This window comes from Haemorhous mexicanus, chromosome 3, assembly GCF_027477595.1.
Source record: "Haemorhous mexicanus isolate bHaeMex1 chromosome 3, bHaeMex1.pri, whole genome shotgun sequence".
Lineage (NCBI taxonomy): Eukaryota > Metazoa > Chordata > Aves > Passeriformes > Fringillidae > Haemorhous > Haemorhous mexicanus.
Window position 1 is genome coordinate 12,250,289 of NC_082343.1, and position 18,680 is coordinate 12,268,968.

The window sequence follows — 18,680 nt, forward strand, 5'->3', positions numbered from 1 at the left end:
GATAAAAACTACTGACATCATCTACCTGGACTTGTGCAAAGCATTTGACACTGGCCTGCATGGCATCCTTGTGTTAAAATTGGAGAGAGATGGGTTTGATGGGTGGGCCACTTGGTGGCTAAGGAGTTGGCTGGGTGGTTGCACTCAGAGCTGGTCAATGGCTCAGTGCTGAGTGGAGAGGTGACAAGTGACACTCTCAGGGGTCATACTGGGACCAGCTCTGATTTACACCTTTGTGGGCAGCATGGTTGGTGGGACAGAACTCATTGTCAGCAGGTTTGGGAATGGCCCTGAGCTGTGTGGTGGGATCAGCACGCTGGAGGGGAGGAGGGACCTTGAGAGGTGGGAGAGGCTGGAGACCTTGAGGCACTGCAAACCTCATGGAGGTCAGCAAGGCCAAGTGCAAGGCCCTGCTTGTGGGCCAGGGCAATCCCAAGTGCAAACACAGGCTGAGAGCAGCCCTGGGAGGGATTTGGGGCTGCTGGTGGAGGAGAGGTTGGACATGAGCCATCAATGTGTGCTGGCAGCCCAGAAAGCCAGTGGTATTTTGGGCTGCATCCAAAGCAGCATGGGCAGCATGGACAGGGGAGGGGATTCTCCCCTTTACTCCTCTCTTGTGAGAACCCACCTGGAGAGCTGCACCCAGCCCAAGGGCTTCCAGCACAGGAAGGATGTGGACCCACGGGAACGAGTCCAGAGGAGGCCACAAAAATGCTCAGTGGGCTGGATCACCTCTCCTGAAGAGACAGGTTGAGAGAGGTGGGGGTGTTCAATAAATACTCACAGAATCATAGAATGGTTTGGGTGGGAAAGAACCTTGAAGATCACCACCTGTCACCCCAAGCCATCACCATTACAACCAGCATGTCACAGGGAGGCAGTAGGCTCCTGGCCTGATGTACTTGAAAGTCAGGATTTGGTTTTATTTTTTGCACCTTCAGTCACATTTCCATTTCCTTTGTTCTTGAGCTGATGGTGCAGTTATAGGGTTATAGAGCAGGAATTTCTCAGCTTCTACTTTTTGCTTCCTCCTGAAGTTCTTATCTTTTTGGCTCAGAGTGTTAAAACCTACAGCAGATTACTTCTACCTGTCTCTGCCCTTCAGGGAAAAAAGCTTCAAGCTGCATGACTTAGTTTCATTCCTGATTTAGCCAAACTTCACACAGAGCAAAACATTTCAGCATCAATCTGGAGACAGGTATGACCCAATCACAATGGAATGACAAACACATATATCCTTGTTAGGTAGGGAAACATTGTTATTCCCAGTTTACTGACAGGGAGACAAGGTCCAAGGGAACTAAATTATTTGCCTCAAATCATACAGACTTTTTGGAACATAGCTAGGAAGTGACTTGCAGGCTCCTTGGTACATCCAGATTTGTAACCCCTAGACACAGTATGCAAGACAGCCTGCCTTTTATGAACATTTAACATAAATATTGCCAATAATAAACATATTTCTTCATATAAAGGATTATGATAACAATGAAAAAAAAAAGCAGGTTTATGTGAATAGCACAAAAACATTTCAGTCAAAAAGCCTTGAGGGGGTGAGTTTAGGGATGGGAAACAAATGTCTCTGATATTTGTCATTCTAAAGCAAAATGGAGCAATTATCTGTTTTCACAGAGATAACATTTTGAAATATGTTAAATATTTTCCTATGGCTGTTATCAGGGAGAGTGTGGTCATGGATAGATAAATTGGCTGGTAAAAGTACTGTGGTTCAGATGTGCAGAATGGTAAAATGTGACTCTGCCTCCCACATCATTGTTAATTTCTCAGTCAGAGAAACTGAAAAATTAAAAATTAAAATCCACACTTGCTTTGAATCAACTAACCACCCTGATGCAATTTATTTTAAAAAAGAATTCCATTATACCAGCCTGGTTGAAGTTCTTCTACACTTTGTGCACAGCCACATTCATGATGCCACACTGCAGCATTACAGGGATATTGCTGGGAGGAGAACATGGTGCAGCCAACTCAAAGACACTGTTTTAATAGAAAAAGCTTTATATGAAAGCCACTTCTTCAGAGGATCTATCTTTAAATAGCCTGTAGCTTCCTTTAACAGTGAATGTAGCAGCCTACTTTCATCAGGCTATAAATTTACTTAATAGTTTATGATTATTATTGATCTGGTGGTGATTACTCTCAAATTTATGCTGTTGAGGAACTGACCCAATATCTTTTGAATTCCATTTAACTGAGATCAATGCCAAATGGATCAGGCCCCAGAGGTACAGAGAACTGTGGGAAAAATAAGGTGGTATTATGCTTTATTGGTTTTCTCCCTACCATAATGGTACAATTATAAATAAGGAAACCCCATGCCTTAAAACCCTTTCCTCCTTCTCTTCTTTTTTTTTTTTTTTCAGATCATTTACTCATCTCCCTGTAAAAGTAATCCCATCACATGCATTTGAAGGACTTCAAGATGCCTTCATCATGTAAGTTGTCAATATTTTCCATAGGTTTTTCCTTAATTTCTTACAAAAATCATCCTTTTATAATAATGTAAAAATGCTAATGCACTCTATTGATGAAATAAAACCACAGGGGAAGGACAAACATAGCATTCCTTTTCATGTAAACAGTACACAAAAGATCCTTTGAAAATGTGTGATTTTTAACAGCTGTTTAGAGATCAAACAATGAAACATTAATCATGTCAGAGAGAACTGGACACAGCTTAGTAACTGATGAGAGGAGCGTTTGATTAGCAGAGGAGATAGATTTCTATCATCAAACATTACCTCTGCAATGACAGCCATGGCACATTATGCATTTAAAGAAGACCCAAGGAAGACATTTCTTCAGCATTTTGCAGTGAGAGATAAGCTTGGCAGGGCATCAGTAGGACTGAGCCCTTTCTTTGATCTGTCAGTTTGCAAGTGCTGTAATTCTGCTCACAGGGTCTGCGCTGCTTCTTGACCCCCAGCATTGTACCCATTTTCCATCAAGGATTCAGACCACAAGGCTCTTCTCACCCCTCCTGCCCTCATTTCTGCTGTTATTCCAGCTGAAATGGAGTGCTTGAGTCTCCATTATTTTTTATTTTTTATTTTGTCTGCATTGAGTGGCCTCTAAAGGACAAAGTTGAAGACCCAGCAGTGCAGTGAAGAGCAGGGGAATGACCTCCCACAGAACTTAAGCAGCAGCACAGAAGATGCTGCTTTTTCAAGGTGCACTTTTTGTGCTTCTCTTCTGCACATATCCAACAGCAATACAGTATTAAAGCAGAATCCAGTGGTGCTGTATTCTTGCATCCACTTGCATCTGAATGTTTAATGAGAGCTTAATCATTTTCACACTGGAGACCAACTTAAATCTACAAAATTTCTCCTACCTGTATGCTAGAGACTACATTTTCTCAAACTGTACACATGTCATATTCTCCACAAAGAATGCTTTGTTCTTGGACTTCATCCCTTCCATAACAGGAATTTAATTGATCTTTTTGTGTGCCTTTAATGAATCTCTCCAAATTTACTGTGTGGGAATCAATGTATTTTTTCTGAAGTTAGTTTGTAGAGCACTTCATCATTTTATTGATATTTAGTGCTGCTTTGAAAAATGCATATTTTATAATTATAAATCTCTGAATAAGCTATTTGGCAATGCATCACTCTCTGAAAGATGATAAGTTATTCTCATGCCATAAGTCATTGCAACATATGTAAATAGAAAAACTGTGGCTTACAGGGAGGATCCCATGGAAGAACCATGTTTCAGACCCCAAAAAAGTTCTGTGAGCAGGCACTGATCCCTCCCAGCCTGTGAATCTCTGAGGATTAGGTGCCCAGCAAGCCATTTATTCTACATTCATCTTTTATTTATAAGTAACCAATGCAATACCAAAAATAACATTCTCACTGAATTATGATGGAAAAAATCTTTGATAATTCTTTAAGACACACATAGTAACTGTGTGATTTCCAGTGTGCATCCCCCTTTGCCACTACAAATGAAATACAGAATTTATTCTGGTCTAAGGGATTTTGTATCACCTATAGAGTTGTCTTCTCATAATTGCAATTGAAATAAGATAACATTCAGGACTGTGACAATACTGACTCTGATGGTGTAAACACATTCCAGTTGTTTGGAAAATGTTTTTTTATTGAGAGTGTATTATCTTGGGTTTGTGTGCCCTTCTAGCCAATTTTGTTGAAAAATTTTTAAGATCTTTCCCTTATATATGCATCAATGTATACTATTTACTTTCAGGACTCAGTTTTGCATAGCCACTTAGATCTTAACCTAACAAGCATTTAACAAGCATCTAATAAATTGGTTTTGTTTTTCTGTGTCAATATTGATTAATCTTGAGTACCCATGTGGAACAGGAGCATCTGTACATCACAATCCCAGAGTGCCACCAAATACAGCCACGTTTGTCTGTGTCAGGATGAAAAGAGCCACTTCCTTTCAGTCTGCATACATGTAATGAAAATGGCATTTAAATCCAAACATTGCTCATGAAGTGTGCTGAGTCCATATCTGTGTGTCCCTACATAGTTCTGACTTGATGATAACATTGGAAGCACCATGGGCGTTATCCATGTCCTCACCCCACAAATAAATTCACTAAGCAGAACCAACGATGGGAGGGAGGAAAAGGCTCATGAGGCTTGGGCTCACTCTGCTTACATTAGTTCTGGCCCTGCAATTTACTGAGGAAATGGAAATTGGCTCTTACAGTGGCACTTACTCCTAAGGGTTGGCTTTCCCTTTTGCCAAGACAGAAAAAGGCTGGTCCTCTCTCAAACCCCACGGGCACGGCCTGCCAGGAGGTCTGAGGTGAGGCACGGACAGTACTGACAGGAGGGGTTGAACAAGGGTGCACAAAAGAAGGAAACACAAAGTGGAAAGCCAATTTCTGGGGGTCTTTTCTGGTAATGTGTTGCTTTGTGTCTGCTGCTTTCATTGTAGTGAAATCTCTCAGAGCGACTCCCTGGAGAGAATAGAAGCGAGTGCCTTTGACAGCCTTCCCTCCTTGTCTGAAATGTGAGCACCAGTTCAAAAAAGGCACCCACGTTGTGGTTTTGGATCACTGAGAAGTAAACAGGCTGCAGAGAAGTATTCCTGGACTAAATCTGTCTCTGTTTCTTTGATTGGCTTAGATTGAGACCTGTGCTGAGAACCATTTCTCTCCAAAGTCCTGTATAAAGCAGTGAGCACCCTGTAAGGCCTGGCCAGGAGATCTAGCTCATGCAGAGACATCCCTGCACAGAGTCCCACTGCTTTCAGTGAGCTCAGTGGCAGGAGGGGAGCTCTGGCACTGTCAGGTTTTCCAAGTGGGGAAATAATTTGAGATGACAACAGATGAGAAAAATCTTTCTTTTTGAAGATGCCGTTTTCAAAGCCCTACATTATTTAAATGCAGCTGCTTAGTATGCAGAGCTCTTCTGTGGAGCACTAAAATATTACTCAAACAGAACACGCACTGATTTTAAACTTGACCTCCATAGCACAGGCATCTGAGAGAGAGAGTTAAAAGCAACGAGTGCTCTGAAATATTTAGTGAAATTGGAAACTCTAAATCTGATTCAATATCTCATTACTGCCTTTTTCGCACAGCATGACCAGTGAGTGGCTGAAAATTGGGCAACTGAGGACAAATTCATCTCTTTTTTCTTTCATATGTGAACATCACTGAAGCCAGTCACTCACATAAGCAAGGGATACAGATTAGTCAACCTCTGACTGAGTCCAACTTCCTCTAGAATCAGTGGTGTGTTCAGGGAAGGAATGAAAAGGATTTGACCCCATGCATTCACCCACAGTTTATGGATAGCTTGTCTTATGCCTGTCTTCCAAAACCCAAAAGCTAAGCAAGGCCATTGAAGAGCTATAGGAAGCTGGCAAAAAACCTCCTTGAATCTTGAGAGCTGTGCAGGGCTCACATTGCAAGGGCTTGAAGTCCCAAGCTGCACTCAAGTCCATATTCAATGGATGATCAAGGTAATGAGTTCAATGGCATCCTTGAATTTCAACTTTTCCTACCATTTCATTTGCTAAAGCCTTTGTATTTGGAAAGTCATGGGCTGGGAGGGAGCTGGGCTTCAGTTATTGGCCTTTAGGGCAGAGAGAGTTCAGCTGCTGGAAGTGCTCCTTGATTAAGGGATCTGTCCGATTTTTGGAGAACCACTAGCAAACAGGACTTCTTACATATTTCTATCCCGGTTTCTGCTGATCCACTTCTACCAACCACTGCTCTAAGGAAGTCCATGGAGCTCCTAAGAAGTTAAACTCTGAAGAACTGCCTTTCCTGGCTAGGAAGAGCACCAGTAATGTAATGGAAACGAGGGATGATTTGAAGGGATCTGATTGTGGAGCAAGGACCAGGCACACTCACACCCTCAGGTCCAGGCTTGGCCCCACATCTAAGCCCAAAATGCTAACTCCACCAGTGACCAGGATATCCAAGCCAGACCAGCTCAGAGAACCATGAGAATTCAGGCAGTGATATCTTTTGTTGGCTGCCTAAAAATTGCAGGCTGTTTTTATTACCAGCAGTGCCTCAAAATGCACCCAGTAGCACATTTGCAGGCTTTTTTCTGAGAAAGTAAATTGCAAGCAAAACTCAGGGTCCTCCCAAATCTATACTGATTGTAATACTGAAATATTTTTCCCCTCACTGCAGATTAATCCTGAACACAAAAAATCTGTTGCACATTGAGGACGGAGCATTCAGAAATCTTCCAAGGCTAAAATACTTGTAAGAAAGAGCTCTATTCCTTTTCTCTTTGCTCTATTTATTCTTTTCTCCAAAGGAGTAGACAAATCAAATTAAGGAGCGTAAGGAAAAAGGTTTTTCATGCATTACAGTATCCTAGAGGTTTGTATATTGTTTATAACAGCTTTAACCTGGAGTTAGCCAATAGTGAGGCCTTTCAGTGTACAAGGGCAGGGCAGTGATGGACAAAACAGAAGTCTGCAAAGTAGTTCTTATAAGTGCTCATTTCTAGAATAAAGCTTGCAGACTAACAGAGTACAAAACAAAAGATGTAACTAAAATCTCTTCCTCATGCTTAATGTAGTGAGAACATATGCTGCTCCTCTAGGACACTGCTTGAGAATTCTGAAAACTTGATTTTTACAGACCTTACAAATACCTTTGGAGCCTACTTAAAAAATTAGATTTGTCAGTCACTTTTTAAAGCACTGTTAAACTTACACCTACCAGGTCAGCTTCTTGTTGCATCCACTCTGGTAATATTTTCTTCTATAAATAGGAATTATGCCTTTCTCTAGGAGCATTTGTAACACTGGAATAAGACAATTTCCAGACCTGACACAGATCTTCTCAATGGAAGCTCATTTTATCTTGTAAGTAGAGACCCATGCTAACCCAGCTGTGTTTTCCATCTTGTTCCTGAGACTGACAAAATCTCCTTTTTTCTTTCCTTCCAAAGGGAGCTCTGTGATAACTTGCGTATGACAATTATACCACAAAATGCTTTCCAAGGGATGAACAATGAATCACTGACACTGTGAGTAAAATAGTCCTAGCTCCAGCTCCTTCTGTGAGCATAACACTTCTGCTTGAGGAAAGTGGGTTGACTTCATGAAAATCTTGACATTAAGCCCCATAAAAAAAAATATGTATTGTGTGTTGAATTTTAAATGCCTAAGAAACATAGGGATGTTCTTCAAGATGAAGACCAGAGTTTCATCCAAAAAATAACTTCATTTAGGAAAGAAAATAGGACCAGGGATCTAAATCTTCATCTTCCATGTAATGTTGTTTTTAAAAATACCATCACCAGGACATAAACTACAAAAACTGCACTGGAGGCCAAAGTCTCTGTTCTTAGTTCAGGGATGTGGTTTCTTAAACAGTGCTTTCAGGACCAAGCAGTCTGAGGGAGCTGAGCTTCAGCTGCACAGGGCTTCTCCGAAAAGGGTGGATAAAGACAGAGAAGAAATTGGTACAAACTACGGATGCTGCTTCTTACCCTGATTTCTTTTGCCTCAGCTTACTTTCCTATAAGATCCCTGTAAGTCTCCACACCCAAGACTTTCCTTTTAGCCAGCAGTGGGTTCATTGTTTCAGCCCCCTTCGAGGTGGGTGGGTTTGATGCTATGAGAAGCCCCACCTGAGGAAGGCAGAAAGCCGAGGTGTAATGTCCTCTGCTAGAACAGCAAGAACTCTGTGTGAATTTCACAGCTCACTTGGCTTCAGGAAAACTTCCACAAAGTAGTGCTGGAAGAGGAGAAATCACAAAGCTGAACTTCTTGGCAGGATGTGGCCAAAATTTGGGTTTCCCAAAGAAGGACCCTCTGAGCCACAGGAAGCAGCAGCAGGCACCCACTTGGTGTGGTAACCACAAGCCCAGCCCTTGGGGGCCGGGCTCCAGGTCACATCCAGCTGGAGCCCTGCCCAAAACTCCTCAGGTATTTGCACCTGCAAAGGAGCTGTGCACATGAGCAAGAACTGCAGCTGATGGGCTCTTCATCAGGCTGAAGTGCCAGCATGACAGTAATTTTGACCCAGATTTTATATATTGACCAATACCTTCTGGAAATGAGAAAGGAACTGGGCATAAATGTGACTGAATGCTACTCCTACACGATGCTAAAGAGGAGCAATTGCTTGGATTAGTGCATCATTTCATCTTATGAGCCTCTTTCCTCCCAGCAAGTTCTCAAAATAACTCCAGAAAAATTATTATTCTGCTAATGGTGCAAGAAAATGAACATAAAAGAGATGGAGAAAGGTGCTTAAAGTCTTTACTGTAACCCTAAAGTGTATTAAATGGGAGGGAGTCTAAGTCAGGAAACAGCCAACAGTCATTTTTCTCCCATCCTTTTGTGATTGGGAGCTCACCACAAGAAGAAAAGAATTATCTTATCAGCAGCTTCCTAATTGCAGAGATACGTGTTAACTCCACCCCATGTTGTTAGCTGTAATTAGGTGGAGTAATTCCTCCTGCTGCAGAATGGTCTGGTGAAATACAAGTAATCCATGGAGGTGTAAAGTCACCCTGCAGTCACACTTTGCACTGCAAATAGCTAATTTAGCCTTTCCAGCTGTTAATGTTTCTTGTGGATTGGGAAATTGATCCTACATATTGTCATGGTCTTTAAAGCTATCACTAATTCAGCATTGTGCTGAAGTAGATACCATCTATCAAGTGGAGCCAGGTGCTCCCCACACTTGAGCACTTGGGAGCAGGTTTCATAGGGCCAGTTTGTGCTATCCCAAAAGCAAGTGGAAAAGCAACAAAAATGTTGTTTAATTCATAAACAGTTTCAATTTTTCTAATAGGGCTTAATATTAAAGAAAAGTAATAAATACAAGTGACTGTATTGAATTTCTATTGGATACATTAACTTAGTATCACAAATGGACATTAATAGACCCATAGGTTACATCTCCTACTGAAGGAAAAGAGGTGGACCTCAGGTGTAGCAGAGCTCAGGCTTTAGGTGTCTGGCCCCAGAGTGGGGGGTCAGGAAGCAGGGTGGCATCCAGTGTCCCTGTGCAGTGCAGGGGACAGCAAGGCTCCCACAGAACCAATCAAGCCTGGCAGCAGCACCTTGGAGAAGCTGATAACTCACTGCCTGCTGGATGATGCACAGCTCACCCCTGCCTCTCTGCAAATCTGTCCCTTGGCAGATTTGTCCATCCACAGAGGATCTGCAACCCAGGAGCTCCCTCCAGGCTTTACAGTTGCTTTCCACCTGACACCTCTCTAAGCCTTGCAGCCTTCCATCTGCACCTGCTGACACCACCAAATCCAGGTCTCCTGCCTCCAGGTTGTTGTCTGTGTGCCAGGAGCTCACCTGGACTAATGTCTTGTTTCTGGATCTCAGCCCCAGGTAGGCACAGGCAAGCCCCTCAGCAGGGGGAGGATCTGTACCTCAGCAGAAGTTCTCTTCAGCAGCTAAACAGGAAGGAGCTTAGAGAATTTAAACCGCACCTTTCTTAAATTAAGAGCTATAGTTACCTTCATTCTTTCTATAAGCAGAGCCTCTGATCATTAAAATGAATGCAGCAGCGAGGTTTGAAACTTGTAGTAAAAAACTTAACCTCACCTTTTCCAAATTTCTCCCTTATGTTTATTCAATCTCCAGCAAGTTGTATAAAAATGGATTTGAAGATATCCACAGCCATGCCTTCAACGGGACAAAGCTGAATCAATTGTGAGTATGCTATCCCTCCTCTGTAATTTACACAGTAAATAAGAATTTAAATAGTCAGAGGCTCTTCCTTCAGTTTAACTGGCTGTGTCTTCTGTTTTCCAATACCCGTGAGAAAACTGCATCTTGCAGTGTCATTGTGACTCAGCCATTAATCCTGCAGCTCTCACTGCTATTCCTGAAACAACATCCCTTGAAACAGTACAGCTTTTGTGAGAAAAACTAACAATTCTTAGGAAAATTTCATAAATTAGTGTAGAACTTGAAACAGTAGCCCAGACTAATCTACAGTTTATGTCTGGAAACATCAATAGTTTTTAATCCCTCTCACACACTGGGGGACTAGTGTGTTGGTTTGGGCAAAATGTATATTTGCTACTGTAGTGAAAGAGTCAGCCTGGTTGTCCTGGTTCAAGTCAGAATAATTTGGAATTTATCACATTTAAGTGTAGATGATAATGATCTGATGGCATTAGAGGAAGTAAAGGTAACATGGGAAATACAAGCACTCCCCAGCCAGGCAGTGCAACAACCACTGCTGTGGTGGGAGAAAGAATTGAAACAAGTGTGAAGAAACAAAAAAAGAGATTTTTAAAACACAGATATAAAGAGATTTCGCTTTTGGTTCCCTAGAATCCTGAAGGACAACAAGAACCTCAGGCGGATACACAACGATGCCCTGAGAGGGGCCACAGGGCCAGATGTCCTGTAAGTATCCACAGCTCCATGGCCTGAGTGTCCTATGGGATCTGCACTGCACCACCAGGGCTGTGTCACCACAGCAAACACAGGCTTCCAGTCTGGAAGGAGATTTGATCTCTTACCCTCTGTGTACAAAGTGGAAACATGGCAAGGAGATGTCATGAAATCAGAGAGTGAAAGGAGTTTGCACAACACATATCAGTTCTAGTGTTGGCATTGATTTCCACCTCTTAGACATTTTGGGTTTTGCTCTATTTGTGTCAGATCCTCCAGATCCTGTATCTTATATTCTGACATTGTAAACTTGTCCTTTGGTAGGATGGACATGTTTGGGCAATATGTAGGTTTAGAACTTGTTTATAACAGTGAACCAGTTGATTGCATGCTGTAAGCAAGTGCTGAATAAAGCTTGTTATTATCATGCTCATGATTTATTAATCAAGGACTTACTGGAGGGCTGCCCTGGCAATAAAACATAGTGTGCTTCTGTAAATAGCACTTTGTGCTGCACGTGCCTTTTTTGTGCCTTTATTAGTGCTTTATGGAACATGGCATTACTGATATCACTTTCAGAATTGTGGGCCTTTTTTTCCTTTGTTTAATGTCCTGACTGAAAATCCTTAGTCACTGATGGACTTTCCTCACACAAACAGCCCCTCTGAAGCTACTGTAAGCCAAACTGCTTACATTTGTGTTGGCAAGAATGACAGATTCTTTTGAGGATTTAATTAAAGCACCTAGAACAGCCCTTCAGAACCAAGCAGAGAGCGAGAAGGGTGTCCTACCTGTCAGCTGGCTGGAGAGTCACTATTGCCCACCTTCTTCTCTCCATGTCTCTGGCTTAAAGAGGCATCCCTCATTCCATACATGAATTTCAAGTGGAAAGGTCAGGACACAGCTCCTGAAGTGGTGAGTTTCAGTTTCCCCAGGACCAAGGGAGCTCCTTGCCTGGCTGGAGCTGCTGAGCCACAGGGAGACTCTTACTCCTCTGCTCTGTGGTTTCACAGACCATGTCTCTGAGCTGGGCATCAGGTGCTGAAGCAGCTTTGTAGATCTGAACCTCTGTGAAAAAAACTGTTGCTGTTACCTACTGTCATGTTTTGGTGGTGTTTTTGTAGGGATGAAAAGTGAATGCTCTCTTTGTTTCGCAGGGATATTTCTTCAACAGCGCTGGAGTCTCTGCCTACTTATGGGCTTGAGGCCATTCAGGTCTTAAATGCAACCTCATCTTACTCCTTAAAGAGGCTGCCACCACTGGATAAATTCAGCAGTCTTCTGGAAGCTGTCCTAACATATCCCAGCCACTGCTGTGCTTTTCGAAATCTAAGGACAGAAAGGTAAGTCCAAATAGCACATTATGGTACTGCAGTGCTTCAGAAGTTCCAAAATGCCAATTCTGCTTTATCCAGCTCACATGGTTTGATTATCTGTATTACAGTTACAGGGAAGCTGTGGTGCATCACAAGGCCTTGCAGGAAACAGCAAATCTCTGCTAAGGCCAGGAAAATTATGTCCATTTATTTTAGAGCAGAAATGGATCCCATCCTGTGCCCCGGATCTGCCAGCAGAAACATTATTCTAAGTTTCTTTAAAGCTTACATTTTTCTTGGTATCTCAATTAAAAGCCTACTGGCATACAGAAAACAAACTTTTATCAATAGCACATTGCCCTAATTAAAAATAAAATGAAACCCCTGTAGCCTTTAGCTTAATTAACACAGGTGATATGATGACATAGTAGAAAGGGCAAGCTTTCAATTACCCACCAAAACTTCATGCCTGCCACAAGCCTACAGAGAGGTTACATGGTTTAGTTCCAACCATTTCAAGTAATAGACAGTATTGTTCTCCCCACAACTGGAAACCGTGGCACAGGGAGAGCTTTGCATACACAGAACTGGGGCAGTTAACCCAAGTCAACTGAAGCTTATTCTTCACCATTTAGGTTTCAAAGAAACCAAGCCCCAGTTGGCTTCAGGCAGCCAAAGCCACCCCAGATGGGTTTAGTTTGAGCCATGGAGGTGCCTTGTTTCTCATACATCTCAAATGAAGGCCACAGCAATGACTGAGCAAGCAGTTGTGGGAGGCCTGATCAGTGTCACCCCCCTGCCTTCACTTCAGGGATGTCTTGGAAAGGCAGGAGTACTTTCCAATTCTTTAGAGTAAAATTGGGGGTTAATCTGTTCTTTCTCTGCCTACCCCATTTTACTAAGGAGTTCTTGATTCTGCATGAGCAGAACAAAGATTCTACTGTTAAGCATTTCCATTGCTAATGAACTGATTCTGTCACAGATCACATCTCTTGAGTGTATTAAATGCAGGAGCAACTCTGGCAGAGAAAAAGAGGTATTTATTCTGATAAAGATAACTACATTTCTGATGCTCTATTATTTTTGGGGTTCTTGAATTTGAAGCATGGGCATGGTCTATAAAAACAGACGTGCCTTAGTAAGTCATTTTCTTATATTTATATTAAGTGACTGTTTTCTTAGTAAATTGCTGGGGAGGAAATCCCATGCAAGTCAGGGAATTACTGCTCCCCTACCACGGGCATCAGCAATGAGGTGAGACAAAGACATTTCCATTCACACTGGTTGAGTACCTGGTTGCTACTTTCAAAGTCTCAAACCCAGAGATTTTTGCCAAATATATCAGCTTTCACCTTGTACTCCTCAAACTGCTTTACTTAAGCATGCAAAGTCTCCCTCTGGATCCCAGACAGCTTTTAAAACATGGTCACCTGGGGAAGGTTCACCACAAGCACCAACATGGGCTTGGGGCTGAGCTGCTGGAAAACAGCTCTGCAGAGGACCAAGGGACCTGTCCCTGAGCCAGCAGTGTGTCCTTGTGTCCAAGAAGGCCAATGGTGCATTAGGAACTGCCCTGCCAGCAGGGCAGGGAGGTGATCCTGCCCCTCAGCTCAGCCCTGCTGAGGCACATCTGCAGTGCTGTGTCCAGTTCTGGGATCCTCAGGATGAGAGAGACCTGGAGCTCCTGGAGCAGGTCCAGTGGAGGGCTACTAAGGTGGTGAAGGGTCTGGAGAACCTCCCTTATGAGGAAAGGCTGAGGGAGCTGGGGCTGTTCAGCCCTGAGAAGAGAGAGGACTGAGGAAACCTCACCAAGGTCTGTCAGTATCTGAAGGGAGGGTGTCAAGGGGATGGACCAGGTTCTGCTCAGTGGTGCTGGGCAATGGGACAAGAGACAACGGGCAGGAACTGATGCACAGGAAGCTCCATCTGAATATGAGGAAGAACTTCCTTCTGTGCAGGTAGCCAAGCACTGGAACAGGTTGCATGGAGAGGGTGTGGAGTCTCCCTCACTGGGGATATTCCAGAACTGTCTGGAATGTGCTCTAGGATGACACAGGGAGGTTGGACCAGATGGCCCACCATGGTCCCTTCCAACCTGACCCATTCTGGAGTTCTGTATCAGGCCAGTTTCCCAGCAGCTGTTAACAGGCACTTCTCCAAAAGCCAGCCTAACTGCTTCCATTCATCCTGGTGGAGAATCTGGCCCACTTCAATACAATATTTCAAAACACACCATTTAATTCAAGTTATTTTACTATTAAAAAAAATACATCTTATACAATAACCAAGCTGAAAGACCATCCTTACACACCTTACACATCCTGACACTGCCTATTTTCACAGCATTTGAAGTCTTCTCCTTCCCACTTCCAGATGTCTGCAGGAACATTTGTGCTGCCTTCAGGCCAGCGCTGGCTTACCCTACATGTCTCTGAAGATCACTCGCAGAGAAGACAAGGCTTTGGCCAAAATCCAGCCTGAAACTTAACTTTCTTCTCATCCTTCTTGCAGACAGAATTTGTTGTTTTCCATTTTTGACAACTTCTCCAAGGAGTGTGAAAGCACCATGAGGAAACCGACTAGCGAACTGCTGTAAGTACCTCTCTGCATAGAGATGATGGAAGCAGCAAATACAGGCCTCCTCCCCTTTCTGCTGTTCACATGTTTTTTACTAAGCAGGTCTTTGCCTGCCAATTCAGTCATCCCTACAAGTTGCACAGCGGTAATTTTACTATCATTAAACCAAGATTTGGATTTACAAAAGGAAAGGGGAATAAAAACCCCTCATGATTTCACAAGTTTTCTCATTCCAGTTTGTCTTCTGAATTCTGAAAGGATTTCAAAATTATGATTAATATTTACAGAAGTTAGTAGCCTACATGGAGACTTTCCATTCCCTGAAATAAATGCTGTTATTGGTGTGATTCAAAGAAGAGCTATTATTGTTAACTTTTTCCTTTTTTGCCTATAGGAAGAATAATTCAAACTCTGCATATCAATAGCTTTCCATGGTAGAATGGAGTCCCTGAGCTAGAAGTGTGATGACCCCATGCCAGTGGTTTACTCCATCTAAACATGTCTTTTTAGATCACCACAGTTTTTCTTGACAGTGTTCAGTGTGACAAGGAGAAAGGCTAATACCAAAACTGTTGTGTTGGCTGTGCTGGATGGCACAGGCTCTAACCCAGCTTTTAAGGGAGAAGTTTAAAGATTTGCTATTCTTCATCCCTCTGCAGCTACATGGGAGACCTTGGGACTTCTTAGCAGCCCTGAGGTGGCGTCAAAGCATTCTAAAGTCTAGAAGAAACAAGGTTATGGTCACAAAATCCCAATGGCTAAATACAGATGAAATGTGATTGATTCATTGGGATAATTACTTCCTTGGACATTATCTTGTTTGCTGGTTGGTGAGGCCTCCTACACTTGCCATTTGGTTTTATCTGTCTGCTTGTTTTGGATTAGCATCTGTTGCACTCCTGCTGTGCATTAAATAGTCTGCCCAGCCTATTGGCTCCTGAAGCTTTTTGCTTTGGCAAATCCCAATCCCAGCAATTCTCCCAGCAATGAGCAGGAATTATAATAAGCAAGTGAAAATTAGGTTATGGTTCACAGGCTTAATGCCTGCAGAACCACAGCAGAAATCATCTGAAAGTTCTGAATTCTTAATAGTTAAAAAAAAAAAAATAAACCCATAAAAATCCAGCTTCCACATAGCAGCACATTCACACAGCTTCTCAGAAAATCACAATCATTTTTATAAGTAAATAGAGTCAAATGGGTTCCCTGCTCTTCCAGTTTGAGCCAGGCAAGTAAATGCAAGACATTGGGCAGTTTTCCATATACACAGAGAAGTAAGGATAATGAGTTTGGGACATTATTTGCCCCACAGGAATAGCTGAAAAGCAGCTCAGTTTCATCTGCCAGTTAAGACCCTGCTCCAGAAATATCATTTAATGGACATGCTTCAGTAGATGTGGAAGCTTAAGCATGTATTTAAATTACCCTAAAGCTACCAGTTTTCTCAGGAGTTGTCCTCAATAGAGATATTTTCCAGGTCTCACACTGCAGACTGAGTGTTTACCCACCAAACACTCACAGTCATGATGATTGGGAAGTTGGGAAATGGGCACCTGTTAAGGCAGGAAAGTGCCAGAAAGACGGTTTGCTTTTAACACATTTCTTCTTTGGCAGGCTTATCACCACACTCTTGATGACCTAAAAATTTTAGAAGTCTATCTTAAAAGCCTTCATTTTTTATCAGGCATTGGGTTCAGCCTAAATTTAATAAATTCCTAGCTATCAGTGTGATTTAGTTAACCAAGCACTTCTACTCCTTGCCCTATAATACTGCGAACAGCAAATTCCTCAGCACCTCCCAAGCCATACGTAGTCTCAGGAATTTGTTTGCTAAGTACCTTTCCTAAGGGGAGCAAATATGCCCAGTTAAAATCCATAGGTTATTTTAGTATGGCTTCTAACAACTGCCTGTGAAACCTCTGTGCATCAAACCTGTAATCCATCAGCCCAGGTGTTGCTGTAGCATGGACTGCAGCCAACCAGCAGCATGAGAACCACGGCACCTCCACAGAGCAGTAAAAGTGAAGTACTTACAAAAAAGCAAGTTGAATAAGAGAGCATTTCTGTGGATGGGACTGTGACCCCCGCTGCTCTCCAAGGCTGCTTCCCAAACACAAAGCATCCTTACAAGGCTTCATTATTTGTAAACACCCTGTAGAAACACATGGAGGAAGTCACTGTTTTAGAACAACTGTTATCTGTTGTCTTTTGCAAAAGAATGCGAGTGGCATGTAACAAATAACTCACTTCTGTTTGGGGGGTGGTTTTTTCATGGTTACAGCGATGACTCCAACAACACACTGCTGTGGTCAGGGGAGAGGAATACGCACCCCTTTGCAACAGACTATGAGAGTTCTCCCTACAGCTACTCAACCATTTTCGACGACAGCGAAATGGTCGGCTTTGACTTTGAGTATGACTTCTGTCAGCCTAAAGTCCTCAGGTGCACTCCGGAACCAGATGCCTTCAATCCCTGCGAAGACATCTTGGGCTACAGCTTCCTCAGGGTGCTGATCTGGTTCATAAACATCCTTGCCATCGTCGGCAATTTCACCGTGCTCCTCGTTCTCCTGACCAGCCACTACAAGCTCACCGTCCCTCGCTTCCTCATGTGCAACCTCTCCTTCGCCGACTTCTGCATGGGGCTGTACCTGCTGCTCATCGCCTCCGTGGATGCCCAGACCAGCGGGCAGTACTACAACCACGCCATCGACTGGCAGACGGGCGGCGGCTGCAGCACGGCCGGCTTCTTCACGGTGTTTGCCAGCGAGCTGTCGGTGTACACGCTGACGGTGATCACCCTGGAGCGCTGGCACACCATCACCTACGCCATGCAGCTGGACCGCAAGCTGCGGCTGCGCCACGCCGTGCCCATCATGCTCGGGGGCTGGCTCTTCTCCCTCGGGATAGCCCTGCTGCCTCTCTTCGGGGTCAGCAGCTACATGAAGGTCAGCATCTGTTTGCCCATGGATATCGAAACGGGCCTGTCGCAAGCCTACATCCTGCTGATCTTGGTGCTCAATGTTGTCGCCTTCATTGTCATTTGTGCTTGCTACATCAAGATTTACATCGCTGTGCAGAACCCAGAGCTGGTAGCCGCCAATAAAGACACCAAGGTCGCCAAGAGAATGGCAATACTGATCTTCACGGATTTCACCTGCATGGCCCCCATCTCCTTTTTTGCCATATCCGCTGCCTTCAAAGTTCCTCTCATCACAGTGACCAACTCCAAGATCCTGCTGGTTTTATTTTACCCCGTCAACTCCTGCGCAAACCCCTTCCTCTACGCCATTTTCACCAAAGCGTTTCGGAGGGATTTCTTCCTGCTGATGAGCAAGCTTGGTTGCTGCAAAAGCAGAGCAGAGCTCTACAGGATGAACTATTTCTCTGCCTATAACTCCAACTGCAAGAATGGTGGTGCAGCCACAGCCCCCACCAAAGCCTCCCAAACATTCCTGCTCTTGTCAGCCTTAGAGAAGCCTTATCCTGCACCACGGGACAAGACATCTCACAAGGAAAATTTACCCAGAGTGCCAAGTTACCCTTTGCAAGGCCAGTTGTGATTATCTTAGTGACTAGGGATTGTTTTACAGTGTCTTGAACATTTCATAATAAATAAAAATGCCAGTCAGTAATTCTTATGCAACATAACTGTTCTGACATTCAAAGTGGTGTTTTCCCTTCTCTTCCTTTGTGATGATAGGTGTGGAAGGTGGCTATTAGGCAGAACTTTTCTGTGTGGGGAACCAGAAGAGTCCAGGAGTAGTCAAGTTGCTCTTGAAGCTAACAGTTACTGCAGTGACTGCAGCCTGGCTTCTTTTTCTCCAGATCTGCTTCCCTGGAGTATTTAAAGCCTGTTTGCTACCTTTCATGGCTTTTTTTTTTCATTCCTATCAGCTGTGCTGGCATAGTTGGTTTAAAGAGAGAGGCACT

At 43.4% G+C, this 18,680-nt stretch overlaps 1 protein-coding gene across 1 annotated transcript; it reads left to right on the plus strand.

Moving 5' to 3' along the window:
* The first annotated feature begins 244 nt into the window (after positions 1-244).
* Positions 245-18,387, plus strand: LHCGR (luteinizing hormone/choriogonadotropin receptor). Its single transcript, XM_059843449.1, has 10 exons — positions 245-342; positions 4,942-5,016; positions 6,656-6,730; positions 7,267-7,341; positions 7,428-7,505; positions 10,093-10,161; positions 10,792-10,866; positions 12,012-12,197; positions 14,682-14,762; positions 17,029-18,387. Exons 1-10 carry the CDS (start codon positions 245-247, stop codon positions 18,308-18,310), a joined length of 2,094 nt encoding a protein of 697 aa, XP_059699432.1. The 3' UTR covers positions 18,311-18,387.
* Positions 18,388-18,680: the final 293 nt, after the last annotated feature.

What these genes read in the sequence shown, in the direction of transcription:
- LHCGR (XM_059843449.1), top strand. Translation starts at nt 245, where the DNA reads ATGGTTGGTGGGACAGAACTCATTGTCAGCAGGTTTGGGAATGGCCCT. An exon ending in GGGAGGAGGGACCTTGAGAG is followed by an intron (nt 343 to 4,941) that starts GTGGGAGAGGCT and finishes CTTTCATTGTAG; the next exon opens with TGAAATCTCTCAGAGCGACT. An exon ending in GGGACAAAGCTGAATCAATT is followed by an intron (nt 10,162 to 10,791) that starts GTGAGTATGCTA and finishes TTGGTTCCCTAG; the next exon opens with AATCCTGAAGGACAACAAGA.